Genomic DNA, 26127 nt, shown 5'->3' on the forward strand with positions numbered 1-26127 from the left:
CACACTGCCCTGCACAGAGGGAGCCCTCACTCCAGGGGCCCTCACACCCTAGGCAGATGCCTGGTCTGTACCCTCTAGAATCTCCAAAGGAAATCAGGCTGGAGAGAGGGAGGCCAGCAGGGGGAGGCAGCATTCCGGGTGCCCAGCTTGGTCTAGGAGGCATTGAAATTCCAGGGCCGAAGGCCTGAGACAAAGATCATAATGAGACAGGAAGGTGGCATAGGAAGGATCCATTTGCATGACAATAATTGAGCCAAGAATAGAAAGCTAGAGGGATGCAAGGGTGAGGCTGGCAGCTGAGCCGGGCTAAACCTCACAAATCATACTACCCAGCTCTGCTCTGCAGGGGAGGCGGGGGCTCAGCCCTGTGCCAGGTTTTGGGGGTTGGGAGGAGTGGGGAGAAGGACAGGGCCCAGGGAATTGTGGGAATGCTGGCCAGGTTGGACTTTGCTTTACTCCTCCTCCTTCAGGCTGGAGCCCGCCTCCGCTTGCCTTCTCCTTTGTTTGTGGTCTCTGAGGCTGTAGGGCTAACTCAGTGGGCAGGATGGCTGCTCAGAAAGATCTCTATGACGCCATTGTGATCGGGGCAGGCATCCAGGGCTGCTTCACTGCGTACCACCTGGCCAAACACAGGAAGAGGGTCCTCCTGCTGGAGCAGGTACCGTGTCCCCTCTGCACTCCTGACCTCAGGGACTGTCCCTTTCTCCTCCCCCAAGAGGGTTTTCTGTGGGGTGAAGGCCAAAGGGCCTGATCTTCACAAATTCTATGCAATTTGTAGCTTAGCTGCCTGGTGTGTTTCATGACAATGCAAAGAAAGTTCCACCCTCCCTAAGACCCAGTTTGGGTTTCTAGGCACATTTCCTCCTTTTGCTGCCTCCCAGATCCTGCTCTTGACCAAGAAGCACCCCAGACCCCATTCTCTTCTTTCTTCCCACCCAGTCTCTTCTGTGCCAAAATGGTTGCCCTGGCCCAGAAAAGTAATCAGTTCTGCTTTGGGTAACCTTAAATAGAGATAATTTGCCTAGAGGGAAAGGCTGATTTGTCAGTCTAGGAGGTAGGATTCTTCCCTGCATATTTCTGGCCTCTCACCCTGGAACCCAGCAGAAGCTTCTGTTTTTTCTGCCACCTCTGGATAATAGCAGCCTCCTTGTTTGATACACAGGAAATAAGACTTAGGTATTTTTTTTTCCTTATAGAAAAGTGACCCCATGAAGTGCAGGCTACTGGCCACTGTACATAGGCCTGGGCCCTGTATATCCGCAGCCTTCCCGAGGCAGGTGCACCCAGCCCACCTTCCAAAGGTTTCTACCCTCCCATTCTGCCTAAATCTATCCAGGCTGGTTTTGGTTTATTCTTCTTGGTAATGAGCTGGATTGGTTAGAAACCTTTTTCATTTCTCTATCAGTTTTCTCAAAGCCTGAGGGATTCCTCGTCCAACCTTTCAGGAAACACTCCATCTTTTGCTAAATCTCAACATGGTTCTCTTGTCCTGAGCAGTCTGAAACTACAGAGAAAGAGTCAGCATCAGTTTTCTTGTGCATAAAAATGAGGAGCCTAGACTAGAATGATCTCAAAGGTTCTTTCTGCTTCTCCATGAGTCTAAGTGGGGCAAGGTTGCAGCAGGATGACTGAAGACTAACTCACAGAGGGACTTCGGGAAGTGAATGATGTTAGCAAAAAGGATGCCTGAGTTAGAGCTACTGAAGAAATTCTATCCTGAAGCCAAGTCAGTAACTTGGCCACAAAGGGAGACTGTATGGAAATATTTGAAGAATAAGTGTTCCTTGTTGACAGCACATGATGAGTGGGCTCCGAAAGGGGAGGGGTGACAGCTGCAGTTGTCTCTTGTCCTCCTTCTCCAGTTCTTCCTCCCGCACTCCCGAGGAAGTTCCCATGGGCAAAGCCGGATAATCCGAAGGGCGTACCCTGAAGACTTCTACACCCAGATGATGGCTGAGTGCTACCAGATATGGGCCCAGCTGGAGCATGAGGCGGGAACCCAATTATACAGGTTGGGTTGGTGGGGGAGAATCCCTTGGATCGTGGGGCTCAGCACCTGGGGGTGCTTTTACTATGCAAGAGGGCGGTGCCAGGAATACTTGACATGCAACGGAGGGACATGGGGCCTCCGGAAGTGCCAGACACGTGGAAGCATTCTGCTTGCTGTCCTCATGGTCACCCGACAGGTCCAGCTGGCTCTTGACAGTCTCTGAGTTCTAGGGCTGGGGTTAGACCATGTGTCCAAGGCTTGCAGAGGTTGTTTGGGGAAAACTGCTGGAAAGACACTGGGCAGATGCTCAGAGCTGGAGTTTGTATCTACATCTCCGTGGAACCGTCAGAGAACCTCTCAGGGCAGGGATTGAAATAGAGGAGAAGGCCTCTGCCTGATTCTTTATATTTCTACTAGTATCACAAACTTTAATGCTGGGTCCTCTCCCCCAGAACAACCCTTATAAATCCATTTGATTCTCTGAATACCTCCTCCCATAGGAGCAAATGGGGATGCTCCTCAGGCTGCATTGCTGACCAGGGAGTGAGCCTGCAGCTATTTCTCTGTTGCCTGCATGGCCTTCTCTGACCCTTAAGACCCCCCCTCACTGACCTTTCAAATATTCATGGGGAAGAAGGCAGACAACCCAGGAGGCAAAGAGAACTTTTACCAACCATGCTATCATCCCTCCCGCCTTCTCTGTGGCTCTTAACTGAACTTCCTACAAAACCACTGCTCTACCCTACAGGGTGGCAGTTATTTTAATGGCCAGGAACCAAGAGGTTACTGTTCTGTTGCAAAAACACCATTAACTTAAGAACAAAGTGAAATCCATTATGCAAATACAGCTAGGGCAGCTAATTACAGATTTATTCCAGACGCAGCTAATACACCCAGCACCCAAATAAAGGAGCATGTCTTGCTGAGGCGTGGCCTGGCAAAGGAACCTCTCTCTGTCAGCCATCTGTGAATACTGCTGAGTATCTTGTGTTAAAAGAACTGCTGAGGCCTTAGAGGGCACACTTCATCCCAGCAGATAAGGAGGCAACTAGAAGATGTTTGGAAAGTGTCTGGAATCTTTCAGAGGGGAGACAATTCTGGAGTCAGACAGGCTTGAATTTGACTTTGTGCTCTACCTCTTACCAGCTGTGTGACCTTGGAAAAGTTTCTGTACCTCTCTGCGCCTCATTTTTCTCACAGGGCTTTGTGAGGATTAAACGAGACTCTTGGCACTATGCCTAGCACTTTTGAATAAATGGCAGTTCCTGCCACTTATTCTGGGTCAGCTGTATCCTATCTCCATTGAGCAAGGGGGGAAGAAAGGCAGAAGGAGACAGATGGGATGCAGCAACCATGGACATCGAGGGGAAGGGCTGCTGGAGAGAGGGAAAGGGACCCTTGGATAGGAGAATCTCATAATCTCACAATCCCTCTCTTTGGCAGGAGGACAGGAATTTGGAAGGGCTTTGGAACCAGGCAGCGCTGGCTCTAGATATCATCTTGCTCTGACATATTTAGCTGTGTGGTTTGGAGCAAGCTGTCTAACCTCTGTGAGACTCAGTTTTCTCATCTGTAAAGTAGGGGTAATAATATCTATTTCCTGTGTCTGTTGTGAGGATAAAGTTTGTAAAGGGCTTGCAATAGTGCCTGACAAATCATCATCATCATTATCATTATCACTGCGTGTTTTAGTGCTTAGAATGAGAAACTAAGGCTGTTCTAAAAGTACTTGATCCATGTTAACTCATTTAATTCTCCCCACAAATTCATGAGAGGGTTGCTACTGAGTAGTCAGGGTCTTAACCTGTAGTGCAAGTCACAGAATTACTCAACTTTCAGTCTAGAACAGGGTTTGTCAAACTTTTTCTGTGAATGGCCACATAGTTTTACAGGCTTTGCAGGCCATATGGTCTCTATTGCAACAATTCAACTCTGCCAGCAACTCAACTGTGCCATTGTGAAAGCAGCCACAGATAATATGTAAACAAATGGGCATGGCTGGGTTCCAATAAAACTTTATTTATGGACACAAATTTCAGATAATTTTCATGTCATGAAGTATTCTTTGGGACTTCCCTGGTGGTCCAGTGGTTAAGAATCCGCCTTCCAATGCAGGGGACGTGGGTTCGATCCCTGGTCAGGGAACTAAGATCCCACATGCTGCAGGGCAACTAAACCCGCGTGCCACAACTAGAGAGCCCGTTTGCCGCAACTACAGAGCCACATGCTCTGGAGCCTGCATGCTACAACTAGAGAGAAGCCTGTGTGCCACAATGAAAGATCCCACGTGCCACAACTAAGACCTGATGCAGCCAAAAATAAACAAACAAATAAATATTTAAAAAAAAGAAATATTCTTCTTTTGCTTTTTATCAACCATTTAAAATTGTAAAAACCATCTTGGCTTGTGGGACAGACAAAAACAGGTGATTTGGCCCCTGGGTCATCGCTTGCTGCCTCCTGATTTAGGAAATACCACAAACTGGTTACCTTGTCCGTCCCCTGTTTCCAAACAAGTTCATGCCTAAATCATCCCAGGTCAGAAGGCTGCTAACATACATTTAAAGACTGGGACATATCATAGCTCCTCTTAAAAGACTATCCCTATGCTTTACAGCCCCAATTATGGAAAATGAAGAGTAAAGTGAATGTTCTTTGAAAAATCTTTGAAGTTCTATATAGTGCTAGGCATTATTATTGTTGTTGTTGTTGTTATTATTAGCAAGTCCTTTCTTATGGCCAAACTAATTTACTCAGGCACACTAATTTATTTGGTTCTTTTACTTAGTAGAGACACAGAACAGATACTTCCTATTCCAATTCCTTTAGCTTTTGTTCCTAATTCTGATTTTCTAAATGATTCATTAGCTGTGTGATTCTTATTCTCCTAGGTTCTTCTGGAAGAACCAGCACAATATCATAATTGAACTGATAGATATGAACATATTAACTTAATGATATCTGATGATGATTTAAAAAAAAAAAACCTTCAGGAGTTGATAAGGTGGTTGTCCAATTCTCTTCATTCTGTTCTGCTGCTTCCTGTGACAGAGGCATACTAAATATGGGTGGCTCAGGATATTTGCATATATTCTGGGAACAGACGATGACACATGTGTCAGATCACAAGGTCTGAATCTTTTGTGATGTGTACAGCCAGGATGCTGATACCAAGAGCAAATCCCAGCTCTGTGGCCCATCTCTTTCCTGCCCCACCTTCTCCCTTTGAGTCCTACTATCTAGCTCCTGACCCGGGCTGCCCCTGCTTAGCTGACAATATCAGACAAGATCACAGCCGTAGGCAGTACAGCTGCTGCCAGAACCTGGTGGCCCCCTGCGCAGCTGCTGCTTCCTGTGTCTGCGAAGTGTCTGGCTTGTCAGCCACATCCCCTCCCTGGAGCAGTCTTTGTTAACCAATTCCACCTCGGCCCACTGAGCAGAAGATGAAACGCCAAGAGCTCCTCCCAAACCAACAAAGACAGCAGCCATTACCAAGTCCCTGTTGGAGTCTCTTCCCCAAGGTGACTCTGAGAGCTGGCTTTCCTGGCACTTTTAACCCAGAGCGGGGAAAGCTGGAGCTTGGGATGGGAGATGGCAGATGCAGGGAGAGCTGTCTGCCCCTCCCAAATCCTCCCCACTCCATCCTGCCTCCTGTCCTGCTATAGTAACTGGTGGAAATCCCTCATCACCAACTCCCTACATCATGTCTGAGGCTTTAGTTGGGCCATAGAGAAGTCAACAAGGCCCTTGGGAGGAATCTTCGATTATCTCTTCCTAGGGCCGGATCCAGCTAGGGTTGGGAGGAAGGCACAGTTAGTACCAAATGCTCTGAAGGTGTTCTGGGACTTGGGAGCTGCACTCTTTCCAGGGATCCCCAGCACCCCGGCCTCACTACAAGGTGCCGTCTTTCTAGACCAGCCCTGACCGCTCATTTCCTGGTCTTTTTTTTTTTTTTTCCTGCAATGCCCTTGTCCCTTCTCACCCTCCTCCTCCTCAAACTTCGTAGCCTGGATCTGAGCAGAAAAAGAGGAAAGGGAGGCCCAGAGCATAGGGGTGAGAAATTGATGCAGAATGAGCAGACTGTTTATTGGGATCTAGGAAAAGCCATTAAGAAAATAAGTACTTAAATGATTTTCAATCTGCGCATGGAAGTCATCTATCTTCATACTGGGGGAAAAAGGCCCGTTCTCTGATCCCGGTTTTGATTGACTGCTTTCCAGTTCTCTAAGCATCTCCCACAGGAGCCTCTCACCTATTTCCCATAATGACAGGCCTTTGCATTTCCAGGCAGTGTTTTACATTTATTTCCGATTTGCTCATAATGGTCAAAAATCTCTCTCCGATCCAAGGCATTTCTCTGGCAGTGCATGGTTTCCCTCAGGCCAAATGGTTCAGCTGTGATCCACGGAAAATGAGAATTTCCCAAACGCACCTCCGGACTAAGGGAGGGTCCAGCATCACAAATTCAGATGGAAAATTTCCCACTGTTAGATCAATATCTGGGCTGAGAAATAAATGCCACAGGGGCAGAGAGCTGGAGCAAAATGATTACAATTGGCACAATTACATTCACCAGCAGAATCAACTTGCTGATTACTCCTAGGGATAGGGAGCTCCCGCTTCATCCACCGCAGGACGGCTTGGGAATTAGAACATCACTCAGCATTTCATAATTCAACAGATTTGCCCGTTGCTTTGGCGTGAGTTCATTTCCTCCATATAGTACATTCCTGAAAGAGGAGTTCTTATTTCAAGGAAAGAAGGAAGGAAGGAAGGGAAGAAGGGAGAAAGGAAGGGAAGGAAGAGAAAGTAACTGAGTCTCAGAGTATGTGAGAGACCAAGGCTAGTATATTGCAGGCAGAGGTTAGAATATGCTGCTCTGGAATTTCCGGGCCAGGGATCTGACATTGTGACTGCTAAGGTGAGGTCTTTCCCAGAATTCTACACAGCTACAACCTCATCAGGTACAAAGGGCTCAAGAACGTACGCTTGGGTGCCTTAATTATCCTGTTGACCAAGGAGTTTACTAGGCAAATTTTCATTAACTGAGAACCAATCTGAAGTTCTTTTGGGGCCACAGGAAAAAGACAGTCTGCTGGCTAGTGGGGGTTTCTACAGCATCTTTCCTCTGTTGAGCTTTGAAGAGGCAGAGGCGTTCACTGCTTTCTCACCAGTGGTGAATGCTGGGTAGGCGGGGGCCATGGCAAATGGATTGGGCATGCTGCGTGGCTCTGTGTACTGACACTGGCCCCAGGGCCCGCTGTGTCCCCACCCCCTCCCAATCTTCTCTTTAATCCCCCCAACCAGATAATGTGGGATTTGGAAGCATGTAATATCCATGAGACTCCATTATAGGCTATTACGAGCTTTATATACAGTACCTGGGGGATGTGTCGGGCTGATGCTTGTCACTGTGGCTGCTGAAACCGAGAGGGACTACAGGAATGGTCCCAAGGGCCAAAGTGACCCTTCTATTGTTTTGATCAGTTACCCCCAAAAGGGAGCTCTGATCTCTTGTGACATAGAGATGGAAAGCGTTAAAGAGAAACAGCTCTCATTCTCTTATGGTGGAAGAAACACAGAGGGATGTATAGGGAGAACAAAAACATTAATCGCTGAATTAATTGCTGGAGTCCTAAGAGGCCATCTCACCTACTGGGGTTTCTGCATGAGGGCACTATTGGCATTTGGGTGGGATCTTCCTGAGCATTGCAGGTTTAGCATCCCTGGCCCCTGCCCACCAAATGTAAGTGGCAACCCCCAGGCATTGTGACAAGCAAAAATATGATCCATGCCATTTCCACAACTCCCCTGGTGTGGAACCACCAACAGTCCAACAGTCATGTGTTACAGAGGAGGAATCTGGGATCAGCGAGCAATCAGACCAAGGTCACAGAGGGGATGCTGGGACTGGACCCAGAGCCAGAGCTCCCAACTTAGGACCCTTTCCACAAAACAGGCAGCCTCTGAGAAGGAACTGAGAGATAGATCACAAGAAGAGACAAAACATTATATGACAAGAAAAAGGAACAGGGAAAAGAAACAGCAGGGAATTGGGGAGGGGAAAAGGGATAAAGAATTGAGATCAAAACAGTGAGTGGGGTCAGGGGACTGGAGGAAAGGGAAATCTTATCAAGTTCATTGAACATTTACCACCTTCTAGGTGTGGAGATAAAAGAGGACTTAGGGTCTCTGACCTCAAGGGCAGGATGGATCCTGATGAGGGAAGATGGAGGGATAAGCAAACCAATAGTGAGAGCCAAGGGCAGACTTGGGGATGGGCTGGAAACCAGCACAACAATACTGGACTGTTACAACAGAATGTAGATGTCTTTGCCTGTTTTTTGAATGTGAGGCCAGGACTCCCCTTGATGCCTGGTCTGGGCCCCTTGCTGAAAAATGACAGAGAAGGCCCAGGGCCCGGACGCAGACTCTCACTCAGGTGTCTTTTTTTTTTTTTTATAGGCAGACTGGACTACTGCTGCTGGGAATGAAGGAGAATGCAGAATTAAAGATAATCCAGGCTACTCTGTCTAGGCAGGGAGTGGAACACCAGTGTCTTCCATCTGAGGAACTGAAGCAACGTTTCCCCAATATTCGGTTGGCCAGGGGAGAAGTGGGGCTCTTAGAAAAGTCTGGAGGAGTTCTCTATGCTGACAAGGCGCTCAGAGCCCTTCAGGTGATACCGTGCAGCATTAGGGGCACTGCAGCTCCTGCTCTGGGCATCCTGGGTCCCCATCAGCCATCCCCTGATGCCCAGTTGGATGACAGCCTTTGCCCTGCCAGCTTTAGTCTTGACTTTTTGGACTGGGCAGTTTTATATACCCTGCTAGGCCTCACAATATGGGAGAGGAGATCTAGATTCTGTCCTCTCTTTTCTGCACTCGATGAAGGATTCTTTGTCCAGGGTGAACCACATACATAACTGATTTGCCCTTTCCTGCTCCTGCCCTTTCAGGATGCAATTCGACAGCTAGGAGGCATAGTGCATGATGGAGAGAAGGTGATGGAGATAAAACCAGGGCTACTGGTCGTGGTGAAAACCACCTCCAGGAGCTACCAAGCCAAGAGTTTGATCATCACAGCAGGTCCTTGGACCAACCGGCTCCTCCGTCCCCTGGGCATTGAGCTGCCTCTCCAGGTAGAGGGAGCTGAAAGCCTGAGAGGTGGTGCTTAAGAAAAGAAGCCTTGGACCCAGATGGACTTGAGTCTTCCATCTGCCACTTGCTAGTGGATGACTTTGGGCAAATTTCATTCATCTTCACCTCACTTAGCCTCAATTTTATAACCTGTAAAGTGGGGACTAGGGCTGTTGGAGAATTAAATTAAATTTTATATATATATATATAAAACCTAAGGAGATGGCCTGGCCTATAGTAAGCACTCAATAAACATGAGGTATTATTAACTCCTGGAGAGAGAGAGAAGTAGGCTGGATGCAGTTTTGGGAGAAGATTAAGAATAGGGGAAGAGACAGATTCAGCAATTTTTATGCATCATAACATAATGTAACATGTAAATGACATAAGAATTGAGTGAAACAAAGATGGGTGAGTTAATCAGGGCATCTGGGCTTATATTAAAGGGCTACGGGACCCCAGAAATGCTTTCTCCCTTCATTTCCCACTTCTTCTTCCTGCTCCAAGACCCTGCGGATCAATGTGTGTTACTGGCGAGAGAAGGTTCCCGGAAGCTATGGTGTGTCCCAGGCCTTTCCATGCTTCCTGGGCTTCGGCCTGGCTCCTTACCACATCTATGGATTGCCCTCCGGAGAGTACCCAGGGCTGATGAAGGTGAGCGGAGAGGCCAAGAGAAGGCTAATAGGGGCCCAGGCAGATGTGGGGCAGCTATTCTAACTTTCCTCTCACCAGACTCCCTCAGATCCCAGTGGGCAGGAGCAGGAACGGACTTCACTATTCACTATGCGCAACACAAGACCCCTGGCTGTCCTGGAGCCCTTCCTTTGCAATCATAGGGTTGGCGGGGGAATGGACAGCTAGGCAAACTCATGTGGCAACAAACAGCATCTGTCAGGACTGGGGAAGGCTGGGATGATGGATGGGGTGCATTCTGTGTACAACCTGCCCCCTGGGTTGGGGGTGGTGTGCAGGAGGCCAGCCATCCCAGCTCACACTGCTCTGATTGGGAGCCAGGTCTGCTATCACCACGGCAACAATGCAGATCCTGAGGAGCGGGACTGCCCTGCAGCTTTCTCAGACATCCAAGACGTCCACATCCTGAGCTGCTTTGTCAGAGATCACTTACCTAACTTAGAGCCTGAGCCTGCTGTTATGGAGCACTGCATGTACACGGTAAGGGTGTGGGCAACTGGGCCAGGCTCTCTTGCAGCCCTGGAGAACAGGGGAATGAGACAGACTGGCCTTGTGCCGCTCAGGCTGGACTCTACCTGACCCCTGACACAGTATGTGACTTGAAACAAATGAGCTCATTCCTGCGGGTCAGTTCACCTCCACCAGAGAGGGCCCACTAGAGGTTATTCGTATTCTTTTTCATTAGGAAACTAGGCATACGTCTGGCAGTCCTTCACTATATTTCCCAGAAGAGCTCTAAAAGAGTTTTTGGCAAGATGTTCTAGTTGAGCAGGCCTTAGGGACAAAGAGAAGAGACAGATGTCACCAGGGCCTGAGGCGTCTTCGCTAAAGTTACTTTACACGTGTTAACTGAGCACCTACTGTGTTCATAGCTCTACATGAGAAGAGACAGATGGACAAATGAGAAAGACTGGCGTACCCTAGGGCACTGGCATGCAGAAAGCATTCCTGTGCCCCATTCCTATTCTTTCTGGAAAGAAATCCAGCTGAGTCTCCTCCCCTCTGAGCCTGCAATTCTTCTTCCTCCCTCTATCCTCAAAGGACACAGGTGTGATTGTTTCTTTCTAGAACACCCCTGATGAGCACTTCATTCTTGATCGACACCCAAAGTACGACAACATTGTCATTGGTGCTGGATTCTCTGGTGAGCCTGAGCAAGGGAAGACGGGGTGCCTTAAAGATGACCCACCTCAGTGCCAGGCAAAATGGTGTTTTTCATGCTTTTAGTTGGACAGAGAGGGGCCAAAGCATAGACCTTGAGTGTATAAGGGGGTTAAGAGGGGCTATCAGAGAAGAAAGGGTTCTCACGGTGGGAGGCAACTTCCAGCTTTGGGATGCGACCAATGGGGAGGTTAGCTCTATCTGGGGACTGTGTAGGGGACGTCCAGGGAGTCCAGTACCTGTCTCTGAGGATGCCTGACCACCTGTTCTCCTTTCCCTAGGGCATGGGTTTAAGCTGTCCCCTGTTGTGGGGAAGATCCTGTATGAATTAAGCATGAAATTAATGCCATCCTATGACTTGACACCTTTTCGAATCAGCCGCTTCCCCCGCCTGGGCAAAGCCCACATTTGACTGGCCAGCTGCTTCCCTTCTGTGCACAGGAGCTCAGAACAAAGCCCTCTTCTGGGAAAGACTTCTCAGAGGAAGGAAGTGTCTGTGAGATGTTATCCTTTTTTCTTGCCCCTCTTCAGTTCCCCATAAACACCAGCTGATTGAATTTACCTTCTTTCCCTAGCCAACTCCCCAATCCCACACTTTTATTGCTTCAGAAGTTAAATCAGATATTCTATGATCACAGAGTAGCAAGGACCTTGAAGCTGGATCTCTCAATAAGGAGGGGGCATAAGGACTGGCTCAGGAGACCAAAGCAGTTGTTAAAATTCTCTTCACGGGGGCATTTGATGAATTTGGGATAGATTTGACTAAGGCTGCCTGGGGGAGAGTAAATAAGATGATCTGTAGACCACTAAGGCCCTTGGCATTCCTGTTCATAAAACTAGAGCCACCCTCTATCACAAACTCCTGTAAAATTTGGCTCATCTTGGGTGCACAGTAAATGTTTGTTGCAAAAAATGTGTTGAACAAACAGATAAGTAAATGACTGCATTGCACGAAAGCCTGTGGTGGGCTTTATTTTCCATGTGACCTTATTTCTTATAGACTTTAACTGTCTAAATTAGCACCACAGAATCCATTACCCCAGGACTCCTTGGGGTCTTTATCCCCTCAGTGCACCACACCCTCTTTCTCTGGATTCTTTGTTTGGTTCTCATCCTCTCTCTGGTTCTATAAAGATGCTCAGCTCCCCAGTCTCTCATTAAGGTGTATTGTCAGGTCTTTATGAAGATGGAGCTGTTCTACCAGAAAGGAAGAGAGAGACACACTCGCTTAGAAACCCTGTTCAATGTTTGAATGTTAAATGTGCCATTTTATTATCATTAGGATTGCTCCCACTTAATGAAACGGCATTAACACCCAGTCGGCTGGCCTCCTTGCACTAATTGCTTTGGAAGGAAACAGGCTCATAACTGCCCCAGGGTGGGTGGAGGGGTGAGAGGTGTAAATAGAGACTCAAGCAAGGCTGAGTGCACTCAGATGAAACCCAAGCAGGAGCATTTCTAGACAGGGCCAGTTTGACCCAAAAGAACAGGAGTTAAAGTGCTCTGGGGAGAAAAAAACTGGGACTGGGTGGGGTGGAAATGTTCGAAGGAATCGCTGAGAGGGGAAGAGTGGGAAATGGAAATAAGAGTAAAAATATTCCCAAAGGAAATAACAACACAGAGGAAATTACTCTTCAATTGCCTTATAGGCCTAGGCACATGGATTAGTACTGATTTCTCCTGGGAATTATAAAAGCCAGCCAATCCTGTCAACCCCACGCCAAGTCTGCTTCTTGGGTGCTCTCACCTAGTTCCCCGAACCACAGCCTCTGTAAAGTGGGAATAATCCTATCTGTAAAACGGGAATAATACTATTGATACATTCCATGGATCAACCTTGAAGACATAATGCTAAATAAAATAATCCAGACATAAAAGGACAAGTATTGTATGATTCCATTTGTGTGAGCTACCTAGAGTAGTCAAATTCATAGAGACAGAAAGTAGAATGGTGGTTGCCAGGGGCTGGAGGGAGGGGGGAATAAGGAGTTATTGTTTAATGGGCACAGAGTTTCAGTCTGGGAAGATAAAAAAGTTCTGGAGATGGATGGTGGTGATGGCTGCACAACACTGTGAATGTACTTAAATGCCACTCAACTGTACACCTAAAACGGTTAAGATGGTACATTGTAAGTTATGTATATTTTACCGTAGTAAATAAAAAGGGAATAATAATACTGACCAACTCTACAGGAGTGTGTGAGGATCCAATAAGATCATTCATTCATTCATTCATTCAACACACAAATATTTGTTGAGTTCTGCTGTGTGCCAGGCACTGTGCTAGGCATGGTGGATGTATCTGTGAACAAAACAGAAATCTCTACTCTTGTGGTGTTTACAGTTCAGTGAGGAGAGGACATGTTAATAATACGTATAAATAAATTGTATTGTACATTAGAGGGTGACAAGTGCATTGGGGATAAAACAGAGCAGAATGGGGAAGGTAGAGAATGCTGGGGGAGGGGCTGCCCTTTTCAATGGTGGTCAGGGTAGGACTCATTGAGGAGGAGGCATTTGAGCAGACTTGGAGGAGAGGGAGTGCACCATGCAGATACCTGGAGGTCTGTAAGAGAATGTGGTAAATTGTAAAGCAAGGTATCGTGTTATTACTGAGAGAGAGAAAAATGCAGTACAGAGAGGGATCAGTGTAAGATCCTGCCAGCTCCCAAGCTGGCAAAGTTGGGGAGGAAGGATGTTGGGAACCTCTCTCTCCCTCTCATTCCATGGCTGCCCGCAGCTCCCTCTGCTCCTGCTTCTCTCAGTGCCACCCTCCTCCCCCAGCCAGCTGCAGCTCCCCTTCCAAAATATCCAGTCTTATTCAGCTTGCCGGTGACAGCTAAAGGAGGGGACAAGTGTCTAGAGGAGGCTGAGAAAGGACAAGTGGGGGATGCTGACAAGCCCTGCCTGGGCTGGCAAAGTCTCTTTAGAAATGAGCCAGTGTGTCCTAGAAACAGAGTGCAAGCAAGGGCAGGGGCAGGGGCGTGTGGGGTGGGACGGGTGTGTGTGGGAGGGATGAGGTCAGGGAAGAGTGGAGAGAAACAGGAATTGGATAAGAAGAGACTGGCAATGTGCAGGCCAAGAAGGCAGGTGAGGACCTGCAGGGGTGCTGCACACAACCCAAGTGGGAGGAACTGAGCATTTCTTACTGAGCGTGGGATGGGGTCATAGAGGGGAAGAAGGGATGTAGGAGATAGAGTCTGTGGATATGGAGAAGAGGACTAGACATTGTAGATGGGCTCGGAGGACAACCTGAGGGTTTTGGTAACTTTGAAGGATTTGCCAAGCAGACCCACCAGCGTTATCTCCCTGCCTACCTTCTGCTTGAGTGTGGCCAGGCATCCACTTTCAGGCCGACCCTACCTACCTTCAAGATGGGAGAAAATCAAAATAAATCAGGCAGGCAATAAGAGACCTCTGGAAGGGCAACTGGGGTCCTCACAGGCTGCAGGGGAGAGATAAGGGCAGCGAAGAGAAAGAGGCGGGCATGGTTGCCAACCAGACTAAGGAAAACAGAGGCAGGCTCAAAATAGATTGGGGTTGGGGGAGGGAGGAGAGGCAGCCCAGAAAAGAAGGGAAAGCAGAGGCAATCGATGCCATTGCGACTCTGACCCAATTCTTCATTTCTCAGCCTCATCATCTGAAAAATTAGGGGGTGATGGGGAAAAAGGGAAAGACTGAGGAGAGTCAGGGGAAAGTAATTTGAGTCCTAAGGCCTAGGCAATTGTGGGGTACAAGTCAGTAATCCCAATGTGAAAAAGAGGAGGTATATGGTGTAGTCAGTACGAGTTAAACACTAACCAGAGTTTGGTATCCCAGGACAGGTTTAAGAGCTTAAGGAGTGTGATTGTAACTTGGAATGAGGTTCACCTGTCTAGCAAGGTAAGTGGCAGCAACAAGGACGAGTTAATCTGGGGGTACTAGGCTGGAGTGACTTGATGCTTGCATTTAACTTCTCAAAAGAGTGATTAAAGAGAATTTGGTTATTGGATATTCTATTTCAGTGGTGGGCTTCCCATGAAGCAAGAGGGATTTAGGTTAGAACTCGGGGAATCCATCCCACTAAGTAGATTTGTGAGATATTAAAACATGTACATAGCACTGCTTAGGGTATTCTTTCCTTGGAAATCTTTAAAACCGAGAAGCCCACCTATTTGGGTCTGTATAGTCTTGCCTGAAGGCCAGGACCTCCCAACAAATCTCTGGAAGACTTCTGGCTAGAGAGGAGGTAGGGTCTGAGAAGAGATTCTGGGCAGGGAGAATGAATGTAAGCACCTTGGAGGAGAGGTGAGGCATAAGGCAGGCTGGATCTGTCAGGCAGGAAGAAGCAGCAGGGACAAGGGGCAGGAGTCTAACAAGCAGGACCCAGTGGCATTTACATAACTTTGAATAATGAATAAGCCCAGCTCTGGGGCTCCTAGTCAACATGCTCATCTGCATCTTTATTAGGCTTTATAAGTGATTCAGCTCCCTACCCTTTCCCCCCAGCCCCTGCCCAGCCTGCCCCAAGCATCGGGTAGTTGATTGCTCATTATTTTAGACTAGATTTGTTTCACCAACATTCAGTGAGGCATGGAGTGGGGGACACAGGAGGGAGGAATAAATCCAAAAGGCAGGTGGAGCGGAGGGGTAGGGGAACGAACAGAAGCAGCAGCCACAGGAAGGCAGGCAGACGGCTGCGAGCTAGGAACGTGGGCATAATTCTCTGAAATGCTCCTGAGGCCAGCATCTTCAGGAGAGGAAGGTTTCTTAGATTCCCCAAAATGTGCTGGGTTCAAGTCCCACTCAATCCCCTGTCTCCCTTACATCTGTTGCCAAGCCCCCAGCAGGCTTCTCTCTCAGCTCCAGTGCAGTGCTGAGCCACTTGAGCAGCCAGATGAAAACTGCCCCCAGGGAAGTTCTCACTTTTTCCTGAGGCAGGAATTTTGCTATTTTCATGAAAAAAAAAAAAAAAATCTACTATGCTTTGCAAGGCCAGAACAGGCACCAGGCATATATTAGGGGAGAAAGTGATAGGAACAGGCCTACGTGGTATGTGAATTTGTAGAGAAGGGAATGCTTGTGTCCATAGAGAGTTTCAGCCCATCTGGAAAGAAAAGCCTGGAAAAGATGGGCAGCCCTCGACTCCTCCAGGTAGGCATATTAGGGCCAACTGCTCTGGTCTACTGGCAGGAGGCAGAAGAAGTATTTAAGAGCCTGGACGAGGAGTTGGCAGGAAACTGGTAGGGGGAAAGGTAGAGCACTTCTCAACCCTGGCTGCACATTAAAACCATCAAGAGAGCTTTAAAAAATATGATGCTTGGGCCCCACCCAAGGCCAATTAAATCAGAATCCCCGAGGGAGAAGGCCTTGGGCACAGTAGTATTTCTTAAAAAGCTCCTCAATGATAGGACTTCCTTGGCAGTCCAGTCCTTCTACAGCAGGGGACATGGGTTCGATCCCTGGTTGGGGAACTAAGGTCCCACATGCCGTGCTGAGTGGCCAAAAAAAAACCTCCTCAATGTTGTTTGGATGCTGATTTGAACAAAATAACTTAAAAATATATATATATATATATATATATATGTAAAATTTATTACATTATTAATATTTAAAATCAGGAAAATTTAAACACTGAATATTTGGTACTAAGGAGTTATTGATAATTTTTTTTAGGTGTGATAAGAGTATTGTGATTACATTTTAAGGAGTCATTTTCTTTTCTTTGAGGGGTAGATACTAAACAAATATCTTCATTGTAACAAAGTGATATCATATCTGGGGTCTCCTTCAAAATAATCCAAGGGAATGGGGAAGTGGGCCAGGTTCAAATGAAGCAAGATTCACTGTGTTGAAAACTGTTGAAGCTGTTTGGTGGATAAGGTTCATTATACTATGTTTTTTACTCTTTGTATACAAAACAAAAACAGTTCCTTGAGTGTTTCTATTATACAGCAAGGTGAGAACCCCAGAGCCAGGCATTCAGCTGGAAATGGGCCACCATGGCACCTCTGTGGGCACAACCGACTTTAAGGAGACCAGGTTTGTGGGACCCTAAATGATAGGTGAGAGCCCTGTCCTCCAACGCCCTAGGCTTCAGGCAGAGTCACAGGGACCACTTGTGAGGAACCAGAGCTGGCAGTCAGAGATGCACTGGGGGTGTCCAAAGAGCCCTTCAGGCTTCCTCCCCCACCCCAGCACAGCCTCTGGGGACTCAGGCTCTATGCACCAGGCCAGGAGGCTGGACCAAGGGGAGCCGCCTGCCTGCGGCACCCAGAGCAAGCAATCAGCCTGTCTCTTCTCTCTCAATCCCTGCCCTCTCTCGATTGACTCCACAGGAGCCAGGCCCCCATCTCAGCCGGCAACACCCCCTCCCCCCCGCAAGCCGTCACCACTGCTTCCCAGCGCTGTCACCCTCCCGACGGGCTCATCTGCCTCTGTCAGGGAACATTAGCCCAGCAGACTTCATCAAGGACGTGAGGGGAGGCTGAACACCAGTCCACAGAAGTATGGGCACCCAGGCAGCCACCCCCGGCGGCTGCCGGCAGAGCTGTCTGAGCTGCTGAGAGATTCGCGGGTAGCTTGATCTCATTTGCATATCACTTCTTTAACGAACACATTCACAAGAATCCCAAATTCTCAGTTTTCTACTCTCACCGACAGATTGGATCTCCTCACACTTGTCCCTGACACGGATCAACCATTCCCACGTTCTCCACATGCTCTTGAGAAATAACTTCCCGCCCTGCCGAGGTGCAAGGTATTCCCTCCCCCACCCCGCCCCCCCTCCGAACTCAGCCCCGCCCCCATAACTCAGCCCCGCCCCCGCCCCACCTCCACCGGAGCAACCACCAGCTCCACCATCGCGCTCAGCTTGGGGCTCGCTCTCTCTTCTCCGCTCCATTACCTTCCCCTGATGGCCTCTAGGGGCTGGGCAGGGGAGAGAGTTGGAGGGGGTCTATTGAAGAGATTTTTGGAATCTGTGCCTGCGTATCACCCGCTGCCATGAGTTATTTCAGCGCCGATGTTTGTCTCGAGCTGATTATTCCAACCCGAGAACAGGTGGAGCAGCCTGTGGTGGCTTATTCGTCAGCCAAGGCCATCTGTTCCCAACAAGCTGAGATTTGTAGCTGATTTCTACTGGGGAGCAAGGAGTGGGGGCGGGGAGGGAGATGAAGATCACCTCCAGGCCCCAGGAGACTTACTCCTCCCAGACCTTATGCGAGGTCTGAACCCCTAGTCCTCCCCTTCTAAAATCAATACCTTCTCATTTTCTCAGAGAACTCACCGGTCAGTTGACTCTCTGAAACAGCGAAAATACTTTTTCCTTAAGGGGCTAAACCTTCTTAGACGGAGTCAGGTATGAGAAGCAGGAATCCATTAGCTAGGCACAGTCTGGCCATTGGGTCATGTCCACCCTTACAGATCTTAAAAAAAAAAAAAAGTATATAACCATAACACAAATATCCTAAATGACCTTCTTGACTCTCAGCTTCTCCTCACCCCACTCCACCACCGGTCCCTTCATCAACACGAGTCTCCTTGCCTAAACCTGTCACCTGCAGGGCTCCAGGCTGCATGGGAGGCCATGACTGGATCCTCTTATCTCCCCCTCCCCCACTGCTCCTCTCCCCTAAATACCCTGTTCAAGTTCCACCCTCCAATCTGTTCCTCTTCCAGCTTCCATTCTCAGCCATGCCAAGAGACGCCTGCTGCTTTAAGAATGGCTTTCCCTGAGCAAGGGATCTAAGCAGTTTCTAAGCAGCTTTGCCACATGGTTTACCCCTCCCCGCCCAGGGCTACTATTTCTATATATGCAATGCTGGGAAAGACGCTACTCTTATAGTCACACTAATATGACAATTGGGGGCCTTCTTTGGTGTTTGACACAGATACACATCTGTACTGACTTAAAAGAAAAATTGTATGAAAACTTTATTACAAGCACAGATATTTCATCTAGAATCCCACACCCCCAAACAAAGCTATTTCTATTTTTCAGCAGTCTCATCTAACGTTTATCTATTTATCTGTTTTCACATGTACTTTTGTTATGTGTACATGTTCCCTTAAGAACCCATTCAAAGAGCTTAAGACTGCCTCACTTTCGAGTTGGTTCTCTAGGCTTATTTTGCCAGTGCCTGGGAGCGGAAGCTCCTTTTCTCCTCTTAAATCCTGTCCAGTGGCTCAGTATGTGGTTCACTGGAAAGACAAGCCCCCACAGATGAGCTCCTGGACCCTCAAAAGCAGGCCATGGACCTGTGCTTCTAGTGCAGAACCTTCCAGGGCAGTGCCAATCACTAGGGTCAATCTCCCTTGCTCTCCAGAGGACACTATTCCTGTGGGGGCCAGAAGCAGCCCTTAAGCAAGGGTGCCAACCTGTAACTGACGCCAGTCCCCAGGATTAAATATAAGCCACGAGGCCTATTTCATCATGTACAGTTTCATATTTGCCTCGTCATCAGTTGTTGACCTGTCTTTCAAAGAGGTAAAATTTCTGAAGCTATTGGCTGTATTCCCGTACCAGGATTTTTTTTTTTTAATTCTCCACTTTCAAATTCCCTAGTGTCCTTTCTTCCGCAAATCCTTTTGCTTCTTTTTCTAATCTAGTCAGATCGTAGATGTGGCACAAAACATATAAAAATTTATTAAAATGTGGAAACTCTTTGACTCTTAAACCACCGCAAATATAATTTGCCTGGATGGTGTCAAAACTTAATATCCTTTTTGAGGTTGTTTTTTTTTTTTTCCATACTGTCATAGCTGACTTTTGATATCTAAAGCAAATTCTATCCACGCATTTAAGTATTCCGCTGGGAGATTTATGTCACTGACTTCAATTGCAAAGCACACATCCTTTTCGGAATCTCCCTCATGTACATGACCCATCACTGGGGCTGACGCTACAGAAGATTCAAGTTCTCTGTAAAATTCCTTCTAAATAAATCTAGCATCCTTGTTAACTTCAAAATGGCTCCTGCTCTGGAAATCACTCCTCCCAGATCAGATCCCAGAGAATGGTCTGGATTGTTCCATTGTACTGTAATGAAATTAGATTGAGGTGAATAGAGCCTAAAATACGCATTCCAGGCCATGTGGAACTGTTATTCATGTTGTTGGCACCGTTGTTGAAACACAAATGTGATCATGTATGGGGGATGCTCTGAGAATTGTTAAGGAGCAACACAAACGTGAGGTTGACATTCCCCCCCCCCAAATTGTCAAGAAGTGCTTCCTTCCTAAGGGCAGGCCTTGGTGAATACCAGGCACACAGTGATTTGAGATGAGGATCATGACAGCAATTCTTGGCCTTCTCGCCTCCCCCTTCACCCTCTGACAAGGCCAGAGTAGCTCAAAGATGCCTGGCCAGTTGCTGGAACCAAGCTGAGGACCCTGCTAGGCCGGATGTCACCTCTCTGGGCCTGTTTCCTCACGGGGACAATGATACTTCACTGAGTTGTGATAAAGGTTAAATGAGATGTAGGCAAAGTGTATAAGCACTGGGGACATAAGTAGGTGCTCACCATGGTTATATTGATTTTGTCCTCCTCATCCTCTGGGTCACTACTGACAGGCCGGGCAGGCCCCTCAGCCCCAGTTGCTACACAGCTTCAGCTCCTGCTGAGGACTTCCAGTAGCCCTTAAAAGGGCGGGGAACAGTATCGTCGGGTTGCTGCGCGAGGAGACCTGTCCTTATGCTTCTGGAATCCTTCAAGGGCAACGCCGACGGGCTCGGCCCTGTCACAGGCTCAAGGACCTTTTAAGGGGCACGGCTTCCGGGAAGAGCGCGGGGGCGGGTGGGGGACGGGGCGGGGAACCTCCAGACGGAGGCGGAGCCAGAGGTTCCGTGCTCCGGAGGCCGAGGTCATGCAAATGAGATATGAATATGCTAATACGCCCGGGTTCCCAGTGAACCGGAGGGTGCTTGCCTGGCCAGGCAGAACCAGCCCGGAAAAAGGAAAGGAATTGAAGAGGACGCGGAGGCGCGTGGGGCTGCTGGACGGAACCAAGCCCAGACAGCCCTCGCGCTGGGAGAAGACGTCTGTCTTCTCCCGGCCCCACTTGCGCCACCCATCGGTCCCCTCCGGCTCCTCACCAAGGGTGATGAAAAGGTGGGGGTGAGAGGTTCTGTTGGCAGCATTGAGGGGCTCTGTCCGAACCTAGGATCCAAAAGATTCTTGCCAGCAATTCCACCTTGTTTTACAGATGGGGAAACTGAGGCCCAAGCGGTCAAGGCTCTTCTCCAAGGTCTCAGTGCTAGCGGCAGAAGCGCTCAGTTTAGCAGGTTTTATTCGTCTGGTTTTGTTTTGCTTCCACTAGGGTCGGGGGACACCACTCGGTAGGTGAAAGAAGCAGCAGCCCCAAACGTGGCAGAACTTGGTACATTACTAAGCATGTCCTGGACTGCCCACCAGGCTGGAGGATTTAGAAAAGAAGACTTCCTGGGGAAAGATGAAAGGCGTTGGGGGTGGCAGCCAGTAGCAGTAGCAGGCAAGTACAAATGATCATAGACTGGTCTGGAATACGTTGCTATGTAAAAAGTGTCGCAGCTTCCCTGAGAACCAGCTCAGAGGAAATGAAAGGGGAACAGAAAGGATTAGGGTTAGATTTAAGGCAGCACTTTCTCCCAGGGGTGATAATGGGGCCCTTTCTTCAATGACCAAGGAAGGCTGTGGACTCACCCTGCCCCTCCCACTTCTGAGGCCTTTGGGAATCCATCTCCCTCCAGTCCCACACGGGCCTGTTTGGAGGACAGGAGTGAATGATTGACTTTGAAAAGTCCCCATCACTCAGGTAGGAGATCCTTCGCCTGGATGGGCCTCCTGGGCTCTTTGCTGAGGGTGAGGACAGCAGACGGATGCGCTGGCTCCAGGGCCCTGGGTGGGGAGAAGCAGCAGTCATGGCATCTCTTGCAACACACTCCCTGCCAAATGGATTCAAATTGGCTTGGATATGAACATATGATTAAAGGAGAGGCGCGATTCATTTATCAGGAGAGATTAAAGAGCAGCATCTGCGCAGCCTAGCTGGGGGACAATTAAGGAGCAAATTGCTAAGTGTCTGTGCCACCAGGCATGGGGGTGGGGCATGGGGGAAGGGCAACTGGGATCATCTGCCAAGAGGACACAGGACAAAAGGAGGTAGTTCGGGAGTCACCATGTGCTGCTGTCGTCTCTGGGCACAGACTGGGCACCATGCGGAGCCTCACAGGGTCCCCCCCTCCCAATGCCTCTTATCCAGGATTCAGAGCAATCCTGAGGGTCTGAGATTAGAGAGGAAAATCTAGCGAGGCGGCTTTGAGCGTGGCACAGGGACAGATTTGCTGCCTGTTTTGTGGGAATCACTTACATTTTAGGGACCAGAGCGACCATGAGTGCACAGGTGAGGGCAGGAGCTTATAGAGCTCTGAAGGCATACCCCAAACGAAGATGGGCTCTGATGGCCTTGCAGGTCCCTGGACTTCCCTGAGGAGTTTGTGCAGAGGGAATTGCCTTCCTCCCAGCCTGGAGCCCAGAATGCTGGCCGAAGGCCTTTTGCTGAAGCTTGGAGAAGTGTTGGTCATGCGAGGTGATGTCCAGCTTCCCCAGACAGCCTGTGGAGTTCCCTGCCACCGCCTCTATTTCCCAGCCTCAGGGCCTTTGCTCAAGTTCTCCTTTCTTCCCAGCACACCTATCCCAGCAATATCTACCTGTGGAAGTGCTATCCTTTCTTCAAGCCCCAGCTCAAAATACCAGCCCCTTTTAGAAGCCTTCCCAGTCCCTCCCCACCCTCTCTCAGTGAGAGTGTCTCCCCTCATAACTTGCCCAAGCAACTTCTTTGTCCTTTTATGTCTCATGTAATTATTTCCAAAGGGATCTGCCCTAACCCTAACACATGAGCCCCTGGAGGACAAACACTATGATGTACTCCTTTCTACTCACCCAAAGCTTGCACATATTAGATCAGACACACATATTTTTTGTGTTTAACTCCTCCACTAGAATATCCGCTTCTTGAAGGAAGGGACCTCACCCATCCCCAGCACTTAGAAAAGTGCCTAGACCATAGCGGCAGTTATGAAATATTTGACTGTTGAGTGAATGAGCAGATGAATAACACATATTTTCCGACTTGAACAAAGCCCTCCGCCCCAGGGAAGGCTATTAGAGGTTGATGCTGGGACTTTCTATCAATAATTAACCAAAGGCCTGAGTCAGTGTGGGTGAGCAGAGTTGGGATCTTGTCTGTAGGTAGCAGGGACTTTTGTCACACTAGTTCCTGGGAGGAAAAAAGTGCACCGAGCTATCTGAAAGCAGAAGTAAAAGATGTGAGTGACAGAACTGAACATGAGGAGCCAGCAGTTTAGAAAAAAAGTGACTTCACTTTGACTGCCTTCTCTATTCCACCTTGGGGGCAGCTTCTTTTGTTCAAGGTGCAGCCACTTCACACTTCTCTCCCATTCATTTTGGGGATGACATTTCCCCCTCTTTCCCTTTCTTGCCCCTTTCTGGGTGGGTGACATCACCAGAGCGTCAGCATCAGGCCTGTCTGATTCCCTTTCTTGCCTACCTGTCCAAACCAGAGGAGCCTGATCGGCCAGCTGTAAATACTTCATGCACGCAGGGATTATAACTGGTCACATTACAGAAGGTAGAGGAGGAGGAGGAGGAGGGAGTCATTTGTTTCTTGCCCACTGCCTCTCAGCTGTCAGTGAGGGAACCACGTGTGGACTGGGGCATGAAGGCGGAGACTGAGCAGCGTGGAGAAGCCGGCAAGCCCAGCCTATTCAAGTTGCCCCGTGGCCAATGGGGTTGGAGGACAGAGAGAGTTCTGCCAAGTGTTGATCAGAAAGTCATCTTTGGGATGACTAAACTTAAAAAAAAAGAGAGAGAGAGAGAGGAGATAGGATCTCTGTAATTGGCAAGATTTAACAATCAGAGGGACCTCAACATTCCCAAGTGGAGGCCAGGGTAGGCCAAGGCCTGGACGGCTCTGCCAACCTGAATTACAATCCACGGGCTCTTAAAATAAAAGGTGGGGTTTGTGTCTTCCTTGACCAGCCCTCTCATCCACTGCCTCCGCCTGCTCCAGAGGACCTGCCAAGCTCTCTGAGCAGCATTGGTCTGATGTGGGAGCAGGTCAGGGATGAGGGTGATTCCCCCAGGTCCCCACCAGGGTCCTCACTCTGCTCCCCTGTGACCACCCCTGGACTTTACCTGAGCCTGAAGGAACAGGCAGGAAAATTGGCAGAGCCAGGAGAAGAAGGACATTTATTTCCATACATCAGGTAAGCGGGGAAGAGAGCACAGCCCAATGAGTACAAACCAATTGCAGGAGAGAAGGGGAGACAGCAGATGGGAGCGGCACCAGGCACTGCCCTTGGGCCCCCGTCTGGTGGTGTTGGTGGGATGATCTTTAGGGTGGGAGCTGGGACTGTCAGTCTGCATGTTGTCATGTCTGGGATAAGTGTGTGTGGGCAGGGCGACTGGAAGAAGAAAAATGACTCAGGCTTAGGACACAGGGTGAGGACTCGCATCTAATACACACCAGTACCGACCAAAGCTTCCATCTTCAGTTTTTCTGACCACAAGCCCTCAACCCAAGGCCTTCCCTCTCAAGCTGAGCTTGTGATCCAGGCAACTTGGACAGAGGGGGAGGGAGGCAGTGCTTGGATAAGCCCTGAATTGGCATTAGGTGGAATGGGTTTACTCTTCAATGGGTCATTGCACTTAACACACTGATGAGACAAAGAAGGGTAGGGGCTAGAAGTTCTGGCTGGTACAGATGCACCCCCGTCTGTGTAGGCCTGCTCAGCTCGAACCCAGAAGCACCTGAGAGCCCCTCCCCACACGGACTCTTAAGAACCTGGGCCCAGCTCTGCTCACGGGTCTCTCCAGCTGCACAGAGAAAGGACTGCTCTCTTAAGAGTAAAGATGAAGCTGAGGTTCCCCTAGTCATTCCCGGTGCGGGGAGGCGGGCCAGCTGCCACCACAGCCCCCTCCCCCTCTCAGGGATGCAGCTGTGATGGAGAGGTTGGGTATTTAAATTAAAAAGTAGTAAGACAGCAGGCACTGAGAAGAGAAAGCCCTCCCCCAAGTCATGGGGAAGGAATTGCTGTTCCCACCCCAAACTCCTCCCCATGGACCCAGCAACCCGAGAATGTCCCAGTAGGCAATCTGTCCACCGTCCCTGAGCGGGGGGAGGGGGCTGAGATGGAGGTCAACTTGCCGGCTCTATGCAGTGCCAAGCCACTTGCCATCCACGGTGGCCCAAGGCAGGAGCAGAAAGTTCTCTTTTCAGAACTGCTCTTCCCTCCACCTCTTCCACGTGGAAACGTCAGATACCCACAGCCTGGGAAGCCCCCTGACCGTAGAGGGTCGGGTGTTTCCCATGCAGATCAGCAGTCAGGTGGGGGAGACCCGTGCCCCGCCATTTCCCGGGAGAGGTGCCGTGGCAGCAGTAGCCCGTGGGTGGGAGGGGTGCACACCACTCCCCTGGGCTATGCGTTGGTCTCTGTCTGCTTGGCCTCTGTGTCGCTGTCACTCAGATAGTTGTGGGAGTATCGGGGCCTGGAGGTGCTGTCGAGCGGGTCGTGCTCATCATCTGACCGGTCAGGGGCAAGGGACTTCCAGTAGCTGGTGGGGCTGCAGGGAGAGAGGAATGAGGTCACAGAGGAAGGATGCTCTTTACCTTCCGCACCAAAGCCTTTGGTCCTGGGGAGGCCCCCCAAACCCTGTCACAAATTGAGAAGTAGAAGACTTCCCTAGCTTCCCCAGAAGATACTCAGAGTAGTAAGAGAAAGGAGCACATTGTTTTGACTCTGAAACCTTTTACAACTCCGAGGAAAGCAATGCTGAAGAGCAGTGGGTCTCGAACTTGAATGTGCATAAGAATTGGCTGCAAGATCCCCGGGTTCTTCCCCTGAGAAGTTTTGATTTGCTAGCTCTTGGGTGGAACCCAGGAATTCTGCATTTTCAACTCCCTCCCCAGAAGATTCTGATACAGGCAGTCCATGGACTGCATTGACTTGGAGACTGCAGGTCTGGTGATTACACGACTACAACCTGTCTTAGTAAAGTTCCTCCCAAAAAGATTCCTTCTAAGGAGGATGGGCTTTCCCCATTGAATACTCCCAGATCATAACCCTTCTTCCTGATCAGATTTTCCTAAGGCCGGAGAGAGTTT

At 49.1% G+C, this 26127-nt stretch overlaps 2 protein-coding genes across 14 annotated transcripts in view; one reads left to right on the plus strand and one right to left on the minus strand.

The window, feature by feature from the left end:
* The first annotated feature begins 517 nt into the window (after positions 1–517).
* PIPOX (pipecolic acid and sarcosine oxidase) lies at positions 518–12956 on the plus strand. 3 transcript variants are annotated; one of them, XM_030861983.2, is made up of 8 exons: positions 518–658; positions 1863–2011; positions 8456–8669; positions 8949–9131; positions 9637–9783; positions 10144–10302; positions 10891–10966; positions 11265–12955. In XM_030861983.2, the coding sequence occupies exons 1-8, from the start codon at positions 545–547 to the stop codon at positions 11393–11395; spliced, it is 1173 nt and encodes a 390-aa protein (XP_030717843.1). In that variant the 5' UTR covers positions 518–544; the 3' UTR covers positions 11396–12955. The 3 variants fall into 3 exon arrangements, with proteins under 3 accessions (XP_030717843.1, XP_060146245.1, XP_060146246.1); XM_060290262.1 differs by lacking the exon at positions 10144–10302 and having other exon boundaries at positions 11265–12956; XM_060290263.1 differs by lacking the exon at positions 8949–9131 and having other exon boundaries at positions 11265–12956.
* An 11588-nt stretch (positions 12957–24544) lies between these two features.
* Positions 24545–26127, minus strand: part of MYO18A (myosin XVIIIA) — a 95175-nt gene continuing 93592 nt past the window's right edge. For all 11 annotated transcript variants that reach the window (XM_070044503.1, XM_070044501.1, XM_070044502.1 and 8 more), the window contains one exon: positions 24545–25586. In XM_070044503.1, coding sequence (XP_069900604.1) covers positions 25442–25586 — 145 coding nt within the window. In that variant the 3' untranslated portion in view covers positions 24545–25441. The remainder of the gene's footprint in view (positions 25587–26127) is intronic.

The sequence above is a fragment of the Globicephala melas genome, chromosome 20 (genome assembly GCF_963455315.2).
Source record: "Globicephala melas chromosome 20, mGloMel1.2, whole genome shotgun sequence".
Taxonomy (NCBI): Eukaryota; Metazoa; Chordata; class Mammalia; order Artiodactyla; family Delphinidae; genus Globicephala; species Globicephala melas.